Genomic DNA, 23583 nt, shown 5'->3' on the forward strand with positions numbered 1-23583 from the left:
CACATAATTCCATCCAGGTCATCAGGAGGAATCAGGCAATGAATTATACTTGTGAGGAAACATTCCATAACTGTAGGTGGCAGTAAATTTCCAACCTTGGCTTTATACCTGTTCAAACAACACACTCCAGGTGGCAGTATGCACCCTTTCAGTCTGCTTACCAACTCATAGAAGTAGTAGAAGAATAAACTGTACTACTTCAAAATTAAGATGGCCTCAATGGCGCTGCCCATGTGCTCACAGAGGGCATAATGGGACAGATACAAAGAAGAGTCCTTGAAGGTTAGTGCTATCCAGGGTCCTTGGGATGTCCCTACCTTAATCCTTACCATAACCATTTTAAATGTCAACTTCAATGGGTAGGGAAGTCCTAAGGATCCCAGGTTGCAAGGACCTTGACTATCTCTATGGTGGTGGTGCAGTCTCCTTCATACATGCACCCAATCAGAGCACACAAGCAATTAATTCAAATGGAACAATATGCTCACAGTACAAAATCACATGATTACCCACCATTTTCTGCAATTCATGGAGCCACCACCCTGTTACAGTTTAATAGCTGATTAATTATATCAAAGATTATGTATATACTGACAAGACACATGTCGCTCCGCACTAACAATGGGAGTAGTCCACAAAGCTCACGGCGGACTGGCTAGATCCTGCCTTTTCTTTCTTTGGCTTGATAAATACATCTAATTTTTCACATCCTTTTTTGAATATTCGATGAGGGTTATTGACGTCAACTGCCTGTATTTAATGGAGAGAGATGTGGTGGTGTAAAGTACTTAAGTAACAATACTTTAAAGTACTACTTAATCACCCTGTCGTCTTAGATTTTGAAATGATGCTTTACAGCCAAAGCAATCTTTTTTTGGTATCTGTACTTTACTATTTATATTTTTGACAACTTTTACTTTTACTTCACAACATTCCTAAAGAAAATGATGTACTTTTTACTTCATACATTTTCACTGACACCCAAAAGTACTCGTTACATTTTGAATGCTTAGCAGGACAGGAAAATGGTACAATTTACGCACTTATCAAGACAACACATGGTCATCCCTTCTGCCTCTGATCTGGCGGACTCACTAAACACATGCCTCTTTTGTAAATGATGTCTGAGTGTTGGAGTTTCTCTGGCTATCCATACATTTTAAAAACAAAATAAATGGTGCCACCTGCTTTGCTTAATAGAAGGAATTTGAAATTATTCACACTTTTATTTTTGATACTTCTTGAATTTATTTTGGACAACAGACATATACCGCAACATGTGGACCCAGAGGATATAACTTGTAAGTATTAATTAAAACATTATTTCCAAAGTGATCCTCTGGTAAAATCAATAACACAATGATTAAAAGACAATACAAAATTACACAACCATACATTCATTTATATTGACATCCTAAAAAGTGTCACTATGCACTGCACTTATCTTTAACCTTAAAAATCAAACATATTAATTTCACAATAAAACAATTTATTAATTGCACATCATTCCGATCCTTCAAATACGCCTGACCAGCAGTAGGGGGCACAAGGAGCAGTGGAGTGGTTTCCCTTACAACAACCTTATCCAAATGGCAAACTTAAGTATATTGTAACGACCCTGAGTTTAAAAGGCACTGCCGCACGAGCATGCGTTTGCGGCACAGGCGATAGCACGCCGGACCTTGGGCTACAAGGTCGAGGGTTTTGTTAGAGTTGCATAAATTCAAATCTGGTATCAGGATAAATATAACAATGAGTCGCCGATTTTATACTATGTATTTTTTATTAGCTAAGTAATAAATGGCAAATGCAACTTTCGTATATACGGGCTCACTGTAATACCACGCAGGGCAGAACAGAGAACTGACAAGACGTATGTAAAACAGTATTCTTTATACTGTGATAGGCCACCAGACGGGTTGGAACTGTCTATCACAGTAGAGACTGGGCGTGGTTTAAACTTGTCCAGTCTATTGCAAGCGCTCAGGCGGGTCCCCGCCTCTTGGCGCTTCTGTTGATAGATGTGAAGAACATCCAGGCTCTCATGCTCCATACCGTTATCTCGCACCTGGCTCCTGTTATCTAACAAAAGACTGCTTGTTCTCGCAACACCCCGCTCTGAATGTGCCCCCCTCCCAACTAAATTGAACAGTTCCTGTCTTCATGCTTCTCTGTATTTTTCCATCATGAGAAAGTCCCATGGCCCTGATACTTTTAACAATGTTTCAAGTCAGCTATGTTGCATAACACATACATACATCCACACAAGCCAACAGCAGATAATATTCAATCATATATATATGGTAATGGCTATAATGTAAAATACAGGATCCAACAATCCCCCTTTTTCACACCCCCAAGGGTGTGAACAAAAATTCAGCAATGAATCATATAACAGTGACAAAGTTTAAAATACCTTCATGTCCTCCATTCGATTCCACTATGTACTAGATTGGCTACCAGTCACCTAGGAACTTACAACCCTCATGTCAAAAGAGAACAGCTCATTTAAAAACAGAATAAAAGAAAATGGTGTCAAATTTAAGTCCCCCTTTTGACACCCATTAGGGTGTCATTATCCTTTATTTTAGCGGTCCCAACATAGTAATATGTTAATAGCATTTCATGAAAATAACAGTGTATTATTAATAAAACATAATTATTATTATTTTAATTTTAATTGATTTTTCACAGAAAAACAGAAAAGAGAAAATTAACCAAGAAAAAATAAAAATCAACAAGTGATATATGCTTTTGTCTCCCCCTTTTGACAAAAACAGGATGACTTTATTGACATGTAAGATGTAGGATAAAACTTTGGTCATGGAAAACAGAGTAAAGCAGAGCAAAGCATTATTATAAACCATCTGGTCCTCTCAGCACCTCCTATCCTGCACCAGGTGGGCACCATGTCACCCAGGGACTAAAAACCTTCACAACAGGGAGAACAAACATACTGGAAAGAACCTATCATAAAACAAAATATAAAACAAAATATAAAACAAGGAACTGTGGTGGTGTAATATTTATTCTACTACCTCACACACAGCATACCATGGGTCATCCTCAGTCAGTCTCATCCTCCCCTGAAAGTATGCTTCAGTATCAGCATCTCCAACTGGAGCATCAAGCAAAGGCATCATGCCTGAAGTCTTCACCACATCTGTAACATACTTCTTAAAACACGGTACACATCAATAACAAAAATACAAGAATTAGGGTCAGAAATCCAGTAACCACCATACCAGTGTACTTACTAAACCAGGCTCCCAACCAAGAGAACAGTCCAGACTCCTCCACCCCCGCCATGGTCCTCATCTCAGCAGATAGTGCACCAAGCCCATTAAGGGCCTTAGATATACTACCATCTGGACTGGTGTTATTAGGAATATACGTGCAACATTGTTCACCGAACATCTTGCAGACGCCCCCCTGACTGGCAAGAAGCATATCCAAAGCATGTCTATTCTGTCTGCCAACCCTAGATGTGGGCTCAAGCTGTTCAGACAGACCAGTGAGTGCATCACGTGCGTAATTCACAAAACGCTGTTTATTACAGTAGATATAATTAATCCTTGCAGTCTGTCTTGCATCCACTATGGCTGGACCTATAATAGGTAGTAAGTGCCAGAGTCCATCATTCCTACCCAGGGCCTGAAACTCATGAGGAACCCCCACTAGCACTCCCAACAGGTTAGTGTGTATGTCAACTACATCCTCTGTCCATGGAGCACTAAGTCTATGTCTCTCATGGGATGGAATGTTTTCATGTCCCCTAGATACAGAACCCAACAGCTGCTCAGCAGTAACATCAACAATGGTCAGTGGAATTATCAAACGGGTCAGAGCACACGTACCTTGCCAGTCTCCTCTAAGAATGGGTCTCCGCACTCTTTTGGGTCCACAGATCCACCACACATCAGCCAGACCACTAGTTTGGTTTAGGCCTGTAACTGGCCAAGTGGAATTAATGGTTATGTTACTACTGCAATCAGCTTCAGACAATCTCCCATAATCAATGCCATTACCTGTACCCGTGATGCAACTGTAATTGCCCCCATATGCCTTAACACCCCAAGGGGCTCGATGAGGAGGTACTGTAGGAAACACAAGGCTCAAAGAGGAACAGAGTTGAATTGGGCTGAACCTGGTAAAAACCTCTCAGAATACACAACCTCCCCTCTCCTTCTCCTATAGCAAATGGGTGCGTAGCCAGAACAGGTCTAGCATGACCAATGTTTCATGTAACTCATGCAGTCCTTTCTTTTCAGGGTTTTAGCTGTATACCTCATATAGGACAGCCACAAATTGTCCCTACCATCAAAACCTGTCTCAGTGCCTAATTGATCAATCGCTGAATAGTCTCTAACATTAATTACCTGAATGGGATTTTTAACACAGTGGTGGCAGGTTCGGTCCAGGGGTGGTAGAGGAGTGTGTCTGGCCCTGGTTCGTCTGGGACCTCTGGTTTTGGCAGCACCTTAATAGAAAACACACCCATCGTGTCTGTCCCGGTCCTTTGTAGTCCGAGGGTGTAAGTGCCTGCATCAGAGCTTAATAGTTTTGATGGTTAGTAGGATTTCATCACCTTTACAAAGTTCAACAGTGCTCCCAGGGTTCCCCCATATCATGGAAAACCTATCCACCTTTGTGGGATCCCCTATGCTATAAGGATACCCTCTTCTCCAATCCCAGAACTGTCCCAAGTCGGTTATCATGTAATCCCCATACGGACACCCTCCCAATTTAATATAATTTAATTTATAATTTTGTCCACTTGTTCTGTAGACATACATTCAGCACCCCACGGGTCAGAACCTGGAATCCACTGGTACCTCACCATCTATTCCCATCGATTTCTCCAGAGTCCTGGAAATAAGGCCTCATACACAGGGAATTAGACAACAGCCCCATAAAACTAAACAGTCACACAGGTGAATGTAGCCCATAATACAGTGATCATAAATTTTTTTCCCATTTTCCGAACATACTTATCAAAACAATTAGTCAGAGAAGTATCCACCCCAGAGTTTTCTGCCAAACCGTGAGCCAGGGTGGTCAAACCAGCTGAGGCTTCGGGCACTGATTCGTCCGCAGCTGTGTTATTTGGGATATAAGCACAAACATGGTCCCGATAATCACGCATACTTCTCCCTTTTCAGCCAATAACATATCTACTGCAATTCTATTCTGCCAAGCCATCCAGCTGGTTGCTCCAGTTTGTTCTGCAAAACTTGTAATAGCATCTCTGGTATAATTGTTAAAGCGCTGTTGATTATAATAAATATAATTAATCCAGTCCACGTCCGTGGAACCCCAATGTTATCAATGTATACTTTGTCCTTCCATACTGGGTGAGTGGATTCATATAGCCCTCTCTCTCCAAATGAGCTATGACCTGTGTCCACGATCGATATGGGAACCTGCACCAATATATCCCATAATGGCTCAGTGTCCTAGACTGCCATGTAGTTAGAGACTCCATTTTGGTCTACATAAAACTCCATTGAGAGATCCTTCCCAACCTCTACTCTAACTTCCAGTCTACCCAGATCTAGGGATCTCTTATGCTTATTTTGGAACAAAATCCTCGTCGTCTAAACCATGGGTCAAATTACCACTCTCCGCATACTCAAGTAGGACATGCTGTATCAGGAATATATCACCCACGATAAAACGGCTCAGACGAACAGCTTCCATGTGAAGCCCCACCCTTTCCCCGGGAACACATCACTTAGCAAGAGCCAGACACATCTTCACTTCTATGAACAAAAACAGGGGTGATAGGACAGGCAGGAATACTTCATTCGAGAGATAGCCCCCGGAATTCTGTTAATTCCAGTTCTCCTCTCGAACACTGTTTATTGTTCGAAAGTGTCAGTGTGTCTTACCCTCCTGCCGTGCGATATGAATCCGGGTAGCTCTTTCAGCTAGCTGTCACCAGGAGTCCTTGGTATGGTCCCCCCAACAAGCCTCTGGGACTGGATTTGAGTGACTTCACCTGTAGTTCACCTGTAATGCATAAAATCCTGGACATACAGGCTTGGTTAACAAACAGTTTCTCATATGTTTTATCTGATTATATCTTTAGTTTCTTATCCAATAGGCCCCATCCTATCCTAGACCACAATTTAGGTAAGATTAATATATTATCCTTCTGTTCTGACATTATCATGTAGGAGCGCCCCTTTTCATTCTCCACATATCCAATTCTCCCTTTTGTCTCCACTCAGTAACTGTTATCTTTGCTCGTCCTGGCGTCCCTTCTAAAACTTCTCTCTGCTCTCCAACCTTCAAGGTCTCTGCAGTGCGGGGGCGGCTCTTCTGTCTGCCTTTTCCCCCTATCTGTAGCTCTTTTTCTCATATTTCAAAATTTGAACTAAATGTCTCACTGTTTGGCTTTATCTAAACTCACGGATTTTTTTAGAAAAACATGTCTATGGTGGCAATTTCTAAAGTCCTTATATAGGTTAATTAAACTCCACTATAATTAAGTTACCTTAAAAAAATAAATAAAAAAAACGTTTTATTTTATTTTTTTAAACAGTATTACCCATGACCACAAATTCATTATTCAAATGGCACCCCCTTGTGGCTGATCAGACCACCCGGCGAGCCATTTAAGCAGGTCAAAGGTTACACCATCCCCTTACATTCGTGTTCCATACCATATTAGACATATTAAAGAACCCTTTATCTTAAAAAAAATTCACTTGTGAAATTAAAACTCAGAAAATAAAACTCCTAATATTCCATATGTGAGTGTACCCCTTTAAGATATCATGTCTCTGGGAACATGGAAATCCCCTTAACCCAAACATTTACTACAAAAACAAAACCTAACAATTACGATAATCCCCTCAAACTCAAATAATTTGTCTCGATGTTTCATGTTTTATTCGTGTTTCTCCAAATTGTCTCCCCAAAATACTTCTTAAATACCCAGCCATTAGACACACACAACTGTGATAAACGTATACTGTCCCTTTAACATAAAAACGCTGCAGGCCTTTCATTGTTCCCCATAATGAAAACAGATTCTAATGTTAGTATAACTTAACACCATTGAAATTAAACAGGAGGTTATCTGAACAATCAAACCAAAATCAATAACCGGGAAGTACTTGTGTAAATTAATTAAAATAACAAAATAAATCTACCTTATTTCTCAGCACTTGGTTAGAACACCACTCCCGTCTTACATCGACCACACCCGTCGCACCGTACCTAGTGTATATCTTATCTATTACTCAGTGGCTCAATTAATGTTTAACGTAAGTATGTTCAGATGTTGATTATGTAATTGTACAATATTAGTATAGTTCAAACCTCATAATATAAATCTACACACAGAATTTTACGTTAATAGAGTTTAACACTTTTTCCAACAGTCATGCACACCCCCTCAATATTCAATTTACACCATACACACACAAATCATCATTCACCCCAGCAAGCAGACCAGTGGGATACGCAATGGTCCCGCCTTCTGTCCATTCTCTGTACAGCTTCTCACCCCATCTCTTCCACTCCTTACCCTCTCTGCCTTCATTCACTTCTAGAGTGGACTTCAGCGTTTTCAAAACCTTTTCTATTTCCAACGACATTTTATGTACACTACAATACTGTCAACAACCTATGCCTTTACTAAAACCCAAGTGGTACCCTTTCCTTACGGCTAAAACGGCCCCCAATTAGGTCTAAAGTAAGAACTCAATTAGGCACTGTGGGTCCCCTAGGGTATTAAGTAGTCTAGTGTCCCCCGGATTATCACATTTACTTCAATACCAAATGTACAAAATAAAAAATACAATCACTCCATATGACTAACGTGTCGACCGGATCACGTTTCTAGTACAACTTAATGCCTCATTCAAACTTGGTAGTCAGTGCGACGACTTTACTCCCCGATGTACTTCACACACACCTATGCTTTGTCAGGACCTTAGAGAGACCCTCTCCTTCAGGCTAAATCGGTCTCAAGTCCAAGTAATCAATTTTAATATCCGTCATTCACACTTGGCCTTGCCTAGTACATCACATTCGCATCATATGGCTTTCCATTCGCACTTTGGTGGTCACTCGTTACCCACCACTCATACATGTAGTCCCAGACTATCCAGTCACACTTTTATAATCAACTAGAATGAATCATACATGTAGTCCCAGACTATCCATTCAAGTTTTGGTGGTCACCCGTTACCCACCATTCATACATGTAGTAAGTGTTCTCTGTTACCACCTACCAGCCAGGCATACTAGTACATCCCATACACAATGCACCATTAAGTATTGTTGATCAATAATAAAATTGCAGTTGCCAATGGAGATATTACTTTCTCAACAATTTTCCAATGTCACACCTCATAATGGTTTAAATGTAGTACTTACATCAAACAGGTGTCTCTCAAAACTAAATTTGGATAAGTCCAATGTGCAGAACTTCACAACAGGTGTCTGCTTACCTCTTTTAGTTGACCGGTCAGGATTTGTGAGACACACCGTCCGACGACAGTACTGGCCAATCCGCCGGACAATTTCCAGCGAAGTCCTTTTACCAGATCTCGTCGGTGGTCACCAAATTGTTCGAGTTGCGTAAATTCAAATCTGGTATCAGGATAAATATAACAATGAGTCGCCGATTTTATACTATGTATTTTTTATTAGCTAAGTAATAAATGGCAAATGCAACTTTCGTATATACGGGCTCACTGTAATATCACGCAGGGCAGAACAGAGGACTGACAAGACGTATGTAAAACAGTATTCTTTATACTGTGATAGACAGTTCCAACCCGTCTGTTGGCCTATCACAGTAGAGACTGGGCGTGGTTTAAACTTGTCCAGTCTATTGCAGGCGCTCAGGCGGGTCCCCACCTCTTGGCGCTTCTGTTGATAGATGTGAAGAACATCCAGGCTCTCATGCTCCATACCGTTATCTCGCACCTGGCTCCTGTTATCTAACAAAAGACCGCTTGTTGTCGCAACACCGCGCTCTGAATGTTCCCCCCTCCCAACTAATTTGAACAGTTCCTGTCTTCAAGCTTCTCTGTATTTTTCCATCATGAGAAAGTCCCATGGCCCTGATACTTTTAACAATGTTTCATGTCAGCTATGTTGCATAACACATACATACATCCACACAAGCCAACAGCAGATAATATTCAATCATATATATGGTAATGGCTATGATGCAAAATACAGGATCCAAAAGTTTGAGACCTGCTCCCTGCTGTTTCATTACAAAATTTAGAACCAAATACTTTAAAACTTTTACTCAAGTAGTATTTTACTGGGTAACTTTTACTTTAGTAACTTTCTATTTAGATATCTATACTTTTACTCAAGTATGACAACTGGGTACTTTTTTCACCACTGGAGAGATGCTACTAGCGTCTTGCCATGAATATGCATAGCCATCTCGAGATCAATATAAACTCCATTATAAAGTGTTTTTTCCCAAAAGTTGTATGTCACGTCAACTACTTAAATCAGTACAACATAAGCATTACAAAACGTATATTCAATCAATAAACCCCACGTAGCAAATAAGCCATTCATTTTTTTATTGACGAAATTCGGTCGACACATTGACCTGCATAGAAAAAAATCCTTGCTTGGTGGGCGAAACAACTAAAAAACGCCACCTGCTGGAGGGAGTCAGATTTTCAGACGAATTGGGCTTCTCTCTTCAGCTCTCATTGCATTCAAGTCAACAGTCAACTTCCCACAGGTTTTCTCTGAATACATTTTCTGCAAGCAAAGGCTATACAGATTTAGCATTTCAGGGCTATTCCAATAATTATAATTGTGAATGTGTGTTAACAAGTTGTGATTGCGGGTTAAGTAGCCTACTACAGTAGCTGGCGAAGGGGAAATGCAGACCATCTAATGTAGCTTTTAGTACTATTACCTGTGTTGAATGCATTTGAATGCATGTATAATCATATTTGGAATTTGGTTGTACTAATTTTCTAAGTGATCGTGTGTTAAATAGCTAATTATTGTAAAAAAAAAGGTTGAGGGAAGTGTTGGTTCCTGTGGTCATGAGGACATGGAAAAAAAGGAGAAAAGTGGAACATGTTTTGAGTGAATATGGAGTGGTGGATCACACAGATCTTTTGGAAGAGCTACAGAAGGAAATTGAACATGACGAGAGTGAGGGTGAATTAACTGCGGTGGCAGCTTCGGTGAAGACCGCTGAGTTTGAGCCTCATCTTGATGACGACAAAGATATTCCTGGCCCAGTGGGAGTGAGATTTTTTGCCTTATGGATCTGATTCCTGGATGTGAGGTACCCATGGTGCTGGCGATCAGGGGTGTCTAATGAGAGAAAGGCAGGTTGAGGTTGCCAGGATCAGAGTAGTCCACAAAGGTGTGCTATGCTGAGGTAGTGAAGAGAGTGGTAGAGGAAGATGGGTCCAGGGTGAGGGTTCTTAAGAGGATCCCTATGAGTAGGCCGAGGCCAATAGAGTGATCGGAATAACCTGTGCTTCGTTAAGGTTGTTTTTGTTTGGTGCTCTTGGTCATGGTTGTCAAGTACTGCAGGAATGACATGTAAATCATAGAGGATATATGTGGTGGCAGCTGCAGAGAAGTACTTGGGTGTACAAGATGTTTTGAACAGGATCAGACGGGGACAAAGTAATGGAATAGTTTTGAGGTTTTAATGGGTGCAGGGTTAGTTGGTTATTTGTATTTTTTTCACAAAGTGTAATGAATTCATACTGTACTACAGATTAGTAGGCTGATACACTGCCAGTACAGTAGGTGGCGGTAGGTACCTAAAACATTTGAAGAAAAAGAAGAGCAAGCTGAACAATAGCACTGCCTGGAACCTATGATTATGGTCCTCGTATCAAGGGGGGGACGTTAAACCGCTGGACCATGCTTTTCTTATGTTTTGTAATGTACAATCCAAGGTTGTGTGGGAGCTTTACTTGGTGAGTTATTAACACTATCATCTAACGTTACCTATCGTATTGACTTTGGGCAGTATCAACACTAAACGAGACCTTGGCGGCATGAGCAGGTACGATTTATATGTAGTTTGTAGCTACCAAAGCAACTTACCCGTAGCTAGCTACATTAGCCTGCGCATGTTTACTAATGAATATTTGTTTCCTATGGATTTTTTTTATTTTTTTTTAAAACGAACAGTAGTTAGCTAGTATATGTTATATTGTGTAGCTAAATTAGCGAGATAATATTAAGGGGTTTCTCAATGCTCTTTCACATCGGCTGTGTTGAGAATATTCTGGCCAACCATGTCTGTCTTGTTAGCTATCAGATTGTAACTGCTAATGATGCTCCATTAGCCTTACATGATAAGTACCGTTTGGCGTAGCACTGAATTTTCGACCAACCTTAACTTTGCGATAACTATTATTATTTTACTAGATTACTTTTACTTTAGTTATTTTCTTTTTTAAGGTATCTTTACTTTTACTGCAAAAAAATGTATTTTCAGCTCTTTGAAGCTGGTGTACCAAACAAAGTAAAACACGCAAAAACGAAAGTTACGAACGGGAAGTATAGAAGTAATGCACATAGAACATATACCGCTTCTTAGACTTGCTTTCAATATGAGTGACAGATCTATAATGCACATTTGTATGTGAATATGGCTGGGTCGCCCAAAAAGTTACATATTGCAGCTTTAAAGAAATCAATGTTTTGTTCCATGAACTAATCCAACCTTGTACTCCATCTTGTCTATTTTAACTCTTCTCTCATTAATCGAGACAGTTGTGTCATGACATGCGGCACTTTGGTGTGGACCCACCTGTCTCAGTCATTGGGCTAGTTTTAGTGGTGAATGCAACAGACTGTTGACATGGGATGTTGTTGGTACCTTAATTGGGGAGAACGGGCTTGTGGTAATGACTGGAAATACATCAAACACAGCTATTCCATTTGCTCCATTCCAGCCATTATAGAGCTGTTCTCTCCTCAGCCTCCTGTGGTTGATGAAATTTGAAGAGTGAAGTCGGGGGAGGTGCATCTGTAACAGCCGAAAGTCGGACACTGATGTGGATTTCCACCCGCAAGGTTCAGTGCAACATGACAGTGTTTATAAAAGTTGTCTCCAACCCCCATATCACACACACTCACAAACTGAAAATGTGTGTCTATTGAACATAAATTGGTGAGAGACCATTATATTACATTCATTTCTACACATCCACTGAATACATGAATTGCGGCAGAGTTGGTTCCTGTTTGTCATGTCTTTGGTCATGTTCGCATCAAAAACACCTTAATGATTGGTTGACAATAGAGCCTCCCACAATGCAGGCGATGAATGTTTATCCCCATAATGCAACACATTAAAAGGCCGACTTGACAAAACTGAAAAGCTTGAACGCCCAATGAAAGAAGATATATAAATAGTTTAAATATACATTTATAAATAGGCAAGATGGCAGCATACACATGGTTGGATTACTTCATGGAGCAAAAAAAAAAAAAACATTTATTTTAATAACTGAGCTTTTTCTAAATTCAAACAAACCACCTGCAACTGAACACTGATATTTTAGAAGATATGTTTGGGTGAATCGAGAACGAAGATCGTATTGCCAACTTAACCTTGTGGAAAATTCTGTGCTACGCAAAACAGTACTTATCCTGTAAGGGCTAATGGAGCATCACATTAGCTAACAAATTGCAACAGACTAATGTCTTACTAGCTAGCGAAGGGTTTTGCTTTCTTGCTTTACCAAATATATGTTTTATAAATTTTGTTTTTATCTGTATTTTTACCAGTGACAAGTTATTCTAGTGCAGTGAACCGGCATTAGCTACAGTTGAAGTCTGAAGTTTACATACACCTTAGCCAAATACATTTAAAGTCAGTTTTTCACAATTCCTGACATTTAATCCCTGTCTTAGGTCATTTAGGGTCACCACTTTCATTTTAAGAATGTGAAATGTCAGAATAATAGTAGAGAAATATTTCAGCTTTCATTTATTTCTTCACATTCACAGTGGGTCAGAAGTTTACATACATACTCAATTATTATTTGGTAACATTGCCTTTTTAAGTTGTTTAACTTGGGTCAAACGTTTCGGTGACTTTTGGCCCATTCCTCCTTACAGAGCTGGTGTAACTCAGTCAGGTTTGTAGGCCTCCTTGCTCACACACGCTTTTTCAGTTGAGGTCAGGGCTTTGTGATGGCCACTCCCATACCTTGACTTTGTTGTCCTTAAGTCTTTTTTTGACAACTTTGGAAGTATGCTTGGAGTCATTTTCCATTTGGAAGACCCATTTGTGACCAAGCTTTAATTTCCTGACTGATGTCTTGAGATATTGCTTCAAAATATCCACATAATTTTCCTCCCCCATGATGTCATCTATTTTGTGAAGTGCACCAGTCCCTCCTGCAGCAAAGCACCCCCACACAGGATGCTGCCACCCCCGTGCTTCGCGTTTGGGATGGTGTTCTTTGGCTTGCAAGCCTCTCCTTTTTCCTACAAACGGTTCTATTTTGTTTCATCAGACCAGAGGACATTTCTCCATGTGCAGTTGCAAACCGAAGTCTGACCTTTTTATGGCGGTTTTGGAGCAGTGGCTTCTTCCTTGTTGAGCGGCCTATGAGGTTATGACGATATAGGACTCGTTTTACTGTGGATATAGATACTTTTGTACCTGTCTCCTCCAGCATCTTCACAAGGTCCGTTGCTGTTGTTCTGGGATTGATTTACAATTTTCACACCAAAGCACGTACATTTCGAGGAGACATAATGTGTCTCCTTCCTGAGCAGTATGACAGCTGCATGGTCCCATGGTGTTTATACTTTCATGCTATTGTTTGTGGAGATTAACGTGGTACCTTCAGGCATTTGGAAATTGCTCCCAAGGATGAACCAGACTTAAAACCAGAGGTTGATTTATTTTGACTTTCACATGATGTCAAGCAGAGGCACTGAGTTTGAAGGTAGGCCTTGAAATGCATCCACAGGTACACCTCCAATTGACTCAGGCTAATTGACATCATTTATCAGAAGCTTCTAAAGCCATTACATAATTTTCTTGAATTTTCCAAGCTGTTTAAAGGCACAGTCAACTTAGTGTATGTAAACCTCTGACCCACTGGAATTGTGATACTGTGAATTATAAGTTAAATAATCTGTCTAAACACTTTTTGGATAAATTACTTGTCATGCACAATGTGATCTCCTAACCGACTTGCCAAAACTATAGTTTGTTAACAAGACATTTGTAGAGTGGTTGAAAAATTTGTTTTAATGACTCCAACCTGAGTGTATGTAAACTTCTAACTTCAACTGTAGCTAGACTTGTTGTTATGCCTTAACACTGCTGAAGTGGTGATGTCAGTTTAGCCCAATCTATCCCAGTTATCAACATGAAGGTTTAGTTAGTTCAGAAACATTCACATTAACACATTTCAATGTTTTCACACCCAGGTGAACCCATATAGGAGCAGCATCTGACTCAACTGAAGCTTGAACTTATAAACCCACTGCAGTCATGCTACTCCCCGTCCTTGTCCGTGAGTCCCTATGCTGCTCAAAGAACTCTGTCTTACTGACATCCTCAAACATACAGACCTGTATCAGGGGTATTCAGGGCAAGGGAGCCAGGGGCCTCCACAGCTATGCCCAGTGGTTCCTCTGTAGGAGGCTTCCCTCACGCCTCAACACCCAAATACGGGGGGCCAAGAGTTGGAAGAGCCAGACCAAGCAGCAGGAGGATGAGTGGAGGAAGAGGAACAAGACTGTGCTGACGTATATCGCTGCTGCGGGGGTGGGGATGATCGGCATGTCCTACGCTGCTGTACCCCTCTACAGACTCTACTGCCAGGTAGAAGCAGAATCATATATTTAGAGAGTATGGACATTAAAGTTTCTGCATTATGTATTTACATGACACTGTAATTCAAAATGGCGTCCATGTTAAATTATATGGCTCTGGGACGGGTAGGAGAGCAGAGATGGACCCAGAGAGACATACAATGTTTGATACAGTAGTACTGCCACTTGAAGATTTTTAATGTTTTATTTATGGAGGTAGATATAGTAGCACATCTCAAATTGCTGGTTTGCTTACAAGTCATTATAGAAGCCTTCATGAAATCTGGAGCTAAGCATTACAAGAAGACCTGAAAATAGTGGGTGAAAGATGGATGGATTTATTAGATAGCTGAGTGTCTCATCTGTTGTGTGTCTGTCTCTAGGCGTCCGGTCTGGGTGGGACGGCGGTGGCAGGTCACGATGCAGAGCAGGTGGAGACAATGACGCCGGTGATGGACCGCATCATTAAGATCACCTTCAACGCTGACACACACGCCAGCATGCAGTGGAACTTCCGCCCGCAGCAGTCTGAGATATACGTAAGACATGCTTAATATATTGCTCACTCGCTCTCCCTCCACACACACACACCCAGTAAGGAGGATACATTAGAAGACTGACAATTAAACCATTACTTTTAGCAGAAAACAAATCATTATTGTGTGTTACAATAGAGGTATTTTATTATTTGTTTTAGTTATCTTATTATTTTTTATTATTATTATTATTATTATTTATTATTATGTTTTTTGAACAGGGACAATGAACAACAAAACATAACTTTCAGTACACTTGAGAAAAGATACGTTGTACCAGATTTAGCCAACAGCTAATATCCATCGGCAGTCCCCAGGCAGGTGAACAAGAAAAACATTATACATGGACATATAGATGCGTTTCCACAATGAAGTCAAGACATTGGTCACGAGTATGTTTGTGTTGTTACAATATAAGTATTTTATTGCGTATGTTGTGTTCCAGGTGGTTCCAGGAGAGACTGCCCTGGCCTTCTACAGAGCCAAGAACCCTACAGACAAACCTGTTATTGGGATCTCCACCTACAACGTTGTGCCCTTTGAGGCTGGACAGTACTTCAACAAGATACAGGTACTAATGAACATGTAGTCCATGTCATTTATTTTATTAAAAAAAAAATATATATACATATATTTCACCTTCATTTAACCAGGTAGGCTAGTTGAGAACAAGTTCTCATTTACAACTGCGACCTGGCCAAGATAAAGCAAAGCAGTTTGACACATACAACAACACAGAGTTACACATGGAATAAACAAACACACAGTCAATAATACAGTAGAAAAAGTCTATATACAGAGTGTGCAATTGACGTGAGGTAAGGCAATAAATAGGCCATGGTAGCGAAGTAATTACAATATACCAATTAAACACTGGAGTGAATAGATGTGCAGAAGATGAATGTGCGAGTAGCGATACTGGGATGCAAAGCAGCAGGCTAAATAAATACAGTATTGGGATGAGGTAGTTGGATGGGCTATGTACAGGTGCAGTGATCTATGAGCTGCTCTGATAGCTGGTGCTTAAAGCTCGTGAGGGAGATATGAGTCTCCAGCTTTAGTGATTTTTGCAGTTCGTTCCAGTCATTGGCAGCAGAGAACTGGAGGGGAAGGCAGCCAAAAGAGGAATTGGCTTTGGGGGTGACCAGTGAGATATACCTGCTGGAGCACGTGCTACGGGTGAGGGCTGCTATGGTGACCGGTGAGCTGAGATAAGGTGGGGCTTTACCTAGCAAAGACATGTAGATGACCTGGAGCCAGTGGGTTTGGCGATGAGTATGAAGCGAGGGCCAGGCAACGAGAGGGTACAGGAGGATGCTGTGAAGGATGCTTTGTTGCGAAATAGGAAGCTGATTCTAGATTTAATTTTGGATTGGAGATGCTTTATGTGAGTCTGGAAGGAGAGTTTACAGTCTAGCCAGACACCTAGGTATTTGTAGTTGTCCACATATTCTAAGTCAGAACCGTCCAGAGTAGTGATGCTGGATGGGTGGGAGAGTTGTATGACATTGTAGCTCGTCTGGACTAGACTGTAAACTCTCCTTCCAGACTCATATTAAACATCTCCAATCTAAAATCAAATCTAGAGTCGGCTTTCTTTTCCGCAACAAAGCCTCCTTCACTCACGCCGCCAAACTTACCCTTGTAAAACTGACTATCCTACCGATCCTCGACTTCGGCGATGTCATCTACAAAATAGCTTCCAATACTCTACTCAGCAAACTGGATGCAGTTTATCACAGTGCCATCCGTTTTGTTACTAAAGCACCTTATACCACCCACCACTGCGACCTGTATGCTCTAGTCGGCTGGCCCTCACTACATATTCATCGCCAGACCCACTGGCTCCAGGTCATCTACAAGTTCATGCTAGGTAAAGCTCCGCCTTATCTCAGTTCACTGGTCACGATGGCAACACCCACCCATAGCACGCGCTCCAGCAGGTGTATCTCACTGATCATCCCTAAAGCCAACACCTCATTTGGCCGCCTTTCCTTCCAGTTCTCTGCTGCCTGTGACTGGAACGAATTGCAAAAATCGCTGAAGTTGGAGACTTATCTCCCTCTCCAACTTTAAACATCAAGCACTGCAGCTCACATCAGTGTTGTAGTAATCGAGACCGGTCTCGCTTTAGGTGGTCTTGAACACAACACTGGCTCACACACAGCTTCATATACATTATTTAGTTTGCTGTGGGGACTCCTGACCTAAATTGAACCTCTGATATTTACCTCCATATTGAATCTCTTCTCTTCTCCCTTCCCAGTGTTTCTGTTTTGAGGAGCAGCGGTTGAACCCTAAAGAGGAAGTGGACATGCCCGTGTTCTTTTACATCGACCCTGAGTTTGACGAGGACCCACGTATGGCCCGTGTCGACACCATCACACTCTCATACACCTTCTTCGAGGCCAAGGAGGGACAGAAACTACCCCTACCCGGATATAGTCCGAATTCCCTACACAGCTGAAGATTGTCCTCATACTATTTATTGTTCTCCTCAGAGATGCTGAGTTAGTCCAATATATACAGGCATTCAATCCATCTCGTCACTTCAGGATGTTACACAAAATGTTAAGGTGTGTGTATTAGACACAGATGATTGCTGTAATATCAGTCATTCATCCCTGAATCAGATAATGCGAAGATAATATACGAAAATTATCATGTACAGAGAAGGGGTTATGTAAAAATGTTGTCCATGTGATGAATAGTTAACTTATCAAGTGTCTTTAAGACTACAGTGTTCTTCAATCAAATAAATTATGATTTGAGCTTTGAGGACTAATCAGACTGTTCTACACCCCCCCCCCTTCTTAAGGGTAAATTTATCCCTCGGAACATTGCAAATGCCTTTTGTGTTTGTATTGCTGCAGTTTCACCACGAGAGGTCATCACTAATCATTATGGATGCGTATATCTGCCGAATGATACATCAATGTCATGTTTGCCATTTATTTTCCCATTTACCTGCTCATAATCGGTGACAATTCAAAGACAAACGTGTTCTCTGAGAACTTTCATCTGAGAATTTCCCCACAATCTCTTAAAGTTTTCCTTTTCAATTGCTACCATGGTTGTGCTTATTTCTATTAGAAACGTTTCATTTTGGGCCTGTCGATATAACAATTTACATTTGTAAAGTGCTTTTCATCATACAGGAATAATCTGTGTGTTTAAAAAAATAACCTATAGTGTACCAGTCAAGTTTGGACACACCTACTCATTCAAGAGTTTTTTTATTTATTTTTTACACCCGCTTGATGAAGATCCCAAACTCCTCCTGTGTTTGATCTCTGTAGCCACCTATGATTTTCAACCCTGGATGAGAAACAAGGGACAGAAGTAAGGGTAACTACACTACTGGTCAAAAGTTTTAGAACACCTCATTCAAAGGTTTTTATTTTTACTATTTTCTACATTGTAGAATAATAGTGAGGACATCAAAACTATGAAATAACACACATGGAATAATGTAGTGAACACTTGTTTTGGTTCTCTCAATTTAAAACGGCAACTCCAGCCTCTCACTGATCTCTTCATGTTCCCTGGAGAGATCGACCATCTGCTTCTGAACCTTAGCCCTGGCATCACGCTCAGCCTCAATTTCCTCCTCTAGCTCCTCAATATGGGCCTAGAACAGGGGGCAGGAGCAGGGGGGATGAATACTACAATACAGTAAAAAGCACCATCTTTACAATGTTAAGAAGCGTAAGCAAGAAGCACCGTCTTTCAAGCAACTGAGCCACCAGGAAAAATGTGTGCTACCTGAAGAAATGTCAGTTTTTTTCAGGAAATTATTCAGGTGTGCTTTCCTGTACTTGAGTATAGATCCCGTACTGTACCTGGAGTTCCGAGATCTCTTTCTGGAGCTCCCAGAGACTGCTCATCCTCAATCTTGCTGTGGCCTTGGTCAGAATGTTGACTTTGTCCTTCTCTCCTTGCCAGTCATCCAGTGTCTGCTTGTGGGACTCTTGGAAGGCTTTCTTCTCCTTGGTCAGCTTGGCAGCACACCTCTGTCAGGTGTTTGGAACAATATACACTGCTCAAAAAAATAAAGGGAACACTTAAACAACACAATGTAACTCCAAGTTAATCACACTTCTGTGAAATCAAACTGTCCACTAAGGAAGCAATACTGACTGACAAATTTCACATGCTGTTGTGCAAATGGAATAGACAACAGGTGGAAATTATAGGCAATTAGCAAGACACCCCTAATAAAGGAGTGGTTCTGCAAGTGGTGACCACAGACCACTTCTCAGTTCCTATGCTTCCTGGCTGATGTTTTGGTCACTTTTGAATGCTGGTGGTGCTTTCACTCTAGTGGTAGCATGAGACGGAGTCTACAACCCACACAAGTGGCTCAGGTAGTGCAGCTCATCCAGGATGGCACATCAATGCGAGCTGTGGCAATAAGGTTTGCTGTGTCTGTCAGCGTAGTGTCCAGAGCATGGAGGCGCCACCAGGAGACAGACCAGTACACTAGGAGACGTGGAGGAGGGCAACAACCCAGCAGCAGGACCGCTACCTCTGCCTTTGTGCAAGGAGGAGCACTGCCAGAGCCCTGCAAAATGACCTCCAGCAGGCCACAAATGTGCATGTGTCTGCTCAAATGGTCAGAAACAGACTCCATGAGGGTGGTATGAGGGCCCGACGTCCACAGGTGGGGGTTGTGCTTACAGCCCAACACCGTGCAGGACATTTGGCATTTGCCAGAGAACACCAAGATTGGCAAATTCGCCACTGGCGCCTTGTGCTCTTCACAGATGAAAGCAGGTTCACACTGAGCACGTGACAGACGTGACAGAGTGGAGATGCCGTGGAGAACGTTCTGCTGCCTGCAACATCCTCCAGCATGACCGGTTTGGTGGTGGGTCAGTCATGGTGTGGAGTGGCATTTATTTGGGGGGCCGCACAGCCCTCCATGTGCTCGCCAGAGGTAGCCTGACTGCCATTAGGTACCGAGATGAGATCCTCAGATCCCTTGTGAGACCATATGCTAGTGCGGTTGGCCCTGGGTTCCTCCTAATGCAAGACAATGCTAGACCTCATGTGGCTGGAGTGTGTCAGCAGTTCCTGCAAGAGGAAGGCATTGATGCTATGGACTGGCCCGCCCGTTCCCCAGACCTGAATTCAATTGAGCACATCTGGGACATCATGTCTCGCTCCATCCACCAACACCATGTTGCACCACAGACTGTCCAGGAGTTGGCGGATCCTTTAGTCCAGGTCTGGGAGGAGATCCATCAGGAGACCATCCGCCACCTCATCAGGAGCATGCCCAGGCATTGTAGGGAGGTCATACAGGCACGTGGAGGCCACACACACTACTGAGCCTCATTTTGACTTGTTTTAAGGACATTACATCATTTTCCACTTTAATTTTGAGTGTGACTCCAAATCCAGACCTCCATGGGTTGATAAATCTGATTTCCATTGATACTTTTTGTGTGATTTTGTGGTCAGCACATTCAACTATGTAAAGAAACAAGTATATAATAAGAATATTTCATTCATTCAGATCTAGGATGTGTTATTTTAGTGTTCCCTTTGTTTTTTTGAGCAGTGTACTTTTCAAACACAACCAATTTCCAGAGTTGGCTCTTTGGTACTTTTGTAGATTTGACCCATTTTATACATAGAAATTGACAATGTAGGTCTTTAACCAAACACAGACCTCCTTTGGGATTGCACATTAGAAAGTCACCAGCAGACGGAGTCAAATAAATTGTGGTGGTGCTAATAACATGTATCATAACTTTGATTTACTGGTAGGGTATATTGTTCCAAACAACAGCTAAATCAAAAAGGGTGCTATTGAGATATTAACATTTGTAATGTTTAATAAATTACTGTGAATTTTTTCATTTCACAATGTTGACACTCCATATTTGAGCACAAACTATAAGGAGTATAATGACAGCAAGAAGTTGTCTGTATCATGTATGGTTTACGGATAATAAGATCTTACATGGGGGTGTAGAAAGGGGTCTAAAATGTCCAATTTCATCAGGATTAAAAATGGTTTGTGATTCAAATGTAAAAAGCATGTCAAACATCCTTCCTCCCAATTAAGTTACTATGTCAGAATTGCCAGAACAATCTGACATACCAAAAATATTTTCGGCCTGTGCTGGCGTGGAATTGCTCAATAATAAGGCGGGGCAGATCTTGTTCCACCTCAGAGTATGGTTGTGGATAGCTGGAGGAGACCTGCTGAAAGGATTTGCAAATCACATTTTATTGGCCACATAGATGTTAATGCGAGTGTAGCGAAATGCTTGTGCATCTAGTTCTGACCGTGCAGTAATATCTAACAAGTAATCTAACAATTTCACAACAACTACCTTATACACACAAGTGTAAAGGAATGAATTAGAATGTGTACATATAAATATATGGCCGAACAGCAAAGGCAAGATGCAGTAGATGGTATAGAGTACAGTATATGCATATGAGGTGAGTAATGTAGGGTATGTAAACATTATATAAAGTGGCATAGTTTAAAGTGACTAGTGATACATTTATTACATCCAATTTTTTATTATGTATGTTGGCAGCTGCCACTCAATGTTAGTGATGGCTGTTTAACAGTGATGGCCTTGAGATAGAAGTTGTTTTTCAGTCTCTCTGTCCCAGTTTTGATGCACCTGTACTGACCTCGCGTTCTGGATGATAGCGGAGTGAACAGGCAATGGCTCGGGTGGTTGTTGTCATTGATTATCTTTTTGGCATCTGGTGGTGTAGGTGTCTGGAGGGCAGGTAGTTTGCCCCCGGTGATGCGTTGTGCAGACCTCACTACCCTCTGGAGAGTCTTACGGTTGTGGGCGGTGCAGTTGCCGTACCAGGCGGTGATACAGCCCGACATAATGCTCTCGATTGTGCATCTGTAAAGGTTGGTGAGTGTTTTTGGTGACAAGTCAAATTTCTTCAGCCTCCTGAGGTTGAAAAGGCGCTGTTACGCCTTCTTCACCACGCTATCTGTGTGGGTGGCCAATTTCAGTTTGTCCGTGATGTGTACTCTGAGGAACTTAAACTTTCCATCTTCTACACTACTGTCCCATTGATGTGGATAGGGGGTGCTCCCTCTGCTGTTTTCTGAAGTCCACAATTATCTCCTTTGTTATGTTAACATTGAGTGTGGTTATTTTCCTGACACCACACACTAGTTGTACAACCTCTGACTAACTATTGCATGGGGCATATCTCTAGTCTAGCAATAGCTACTGTTGTTTTGGCTGTATGGCATCATTGAATGAGATTGCCAATAGTTAGCTAAGATATATCAGTTAGCTAACACTTTACAGCAACAGCAGTTCATTTTTAAGTCAATACACTATCATTGTTGTGCTAAAAAGGTGACAGACAGGTTCTTTATACAACAGCTAATAACATCATAAAATTATCTGCAATAATATTTTGGTCAGAGTAGATTTTGTATTCTAGATATAACACTGAGAGGCATGGCCATCTAATTACAAGGCATTGTGAAAATTCCATAATCTGAAAAGGTTCAAAATTATCTTATTTAGTTTCCATTAAAGAACGCATATTTTAGCCAATGGGTAAAATAATATGTTAATTGTGTAGATACTCCTTTAATAAAACAAATGGTCCAAATCGTATGTTCCTATCATCATGCATTCAAACATTCATTGAGTTATTTACCCTTGTGGGGATGGCCAAGATTAGGGTGAAGAAATCAATGGATCACCGTTGGACTCGTCATCTTTCTTCTTGAATCCGGAGGACATAAAACAATATAGGGGTAAAATAGTTTTGGGAACATAAAATGTGATCAGATGTTTCATCGATGAGAAATTAGCAGAATGTAAACCCAGTTTCATCTAGTTCCATCCTCTCACTACCCGCGACTTGACTTCCTCTCACTACCATATTTTGTGGTGAGAAAACGTTCTAAAGGGATGCTTCAGCTTTATAGCCCCTGTTATGTGTCTGAGTTACCCCTTCCAAACACATTAGGTCTAGTTAACATTCGCTAGCTAGCTAACTAGTACATTTAGCAGAAAGGGTCTAGTTATATGGTAGCATTTAGCTTACCAGGATTACCATAGCTGTATAATTTTAATGTTGTAGTTAGCCACGTTTTGGTTAGTTAGTTTTGCAGCATCAATGGCTGTCTAGCTAGCTAGCAAGCTAACTATTGTTTACTTATTGGAAAACAATAGCTAGATATTTCTGTTAAGTTTATTAGCTAGCCAACTAACTA

At 41.2% G+C, this 23583-nt stretch overlaps 1 protein-coding gene and 1 long non-coding RNA gene across 6 annotated transcripts; one reads left to right on the forward strand and one right to left on the reverse strand.

The window, feature by feature from the left end:
• Positions 1-10818: 10818 nt before the first annotated feature.
• On the forward strand, positions 10819-18421 carry LOC135512089 (cytochrome c oxidase assembly protein COX11, mitochondrial). 5 transcript variants are annotated; one of them, XM_064933743.1, is made up of 6 exons: positions 10836-10943; positions 11931-12051; positions 14431-14827; positions 15201-15356; positions 15799-15924; positions 17620-18421. In XM_064933743.1, the coding sequence occupies exons 3-6, from the start codon at positions 14495-14497 to the stop codon at positions 17818-17820; spliced, it is 816 nt and encodes a 271-aa protein (XP_064789815.1). In that variant the 5' UTR covers positions 10836-10943; positions 11931-12051; positions 14431-14494; the 3' UTR covers positions 17821-18421. The 5 variants fall into 5 exon arrangements, with proteins under 5 accessions (XP_064789812.1, XP_064789813.1, XP_064789815.1 ...); XM_064933742.1 differs by having other exon boundaries at positions 11957-12051; XM_064933740.1 differs by lacking the exon at positions 11931-12051 and having other exon boundaries at positions 10819-10943.
• Positions 18422-18567: 146 nt separating this feature from the next.
• On the reverse strand, positions 18568-23315 carry LOC135512090 (uncharacterized). The gene is made up of 3 exons (XR_010451372.1): positions 23022-23315; positions 19196-19392; positions 18568-18984 (listed from the first exon to the last, which is right to left on the reverse strand). It is a non-coding gene; the product is annotated as an uncharacterized LOC135512090 (long non-coding RNA).
• Positions 23316-23583: the final 268 nt, after the last annotated feature.

Source organism: Oncorhynchus masou, chromosome 24 (genome assembly GCF_036934945.1).
Source record: "Oncorhynchus masou masou isolate Uvic2021 chromosome 24, UVic_Omas_1.1, whole genome shotgun sequence".
Taxonomy (NCBI): domain Eukaryota; kingdom Metazoa; phylum Chordata; class Actinopteri; order Salmoniformes; family Salmonidae; genus Oncorhynchus; species Oncorhynchus masou.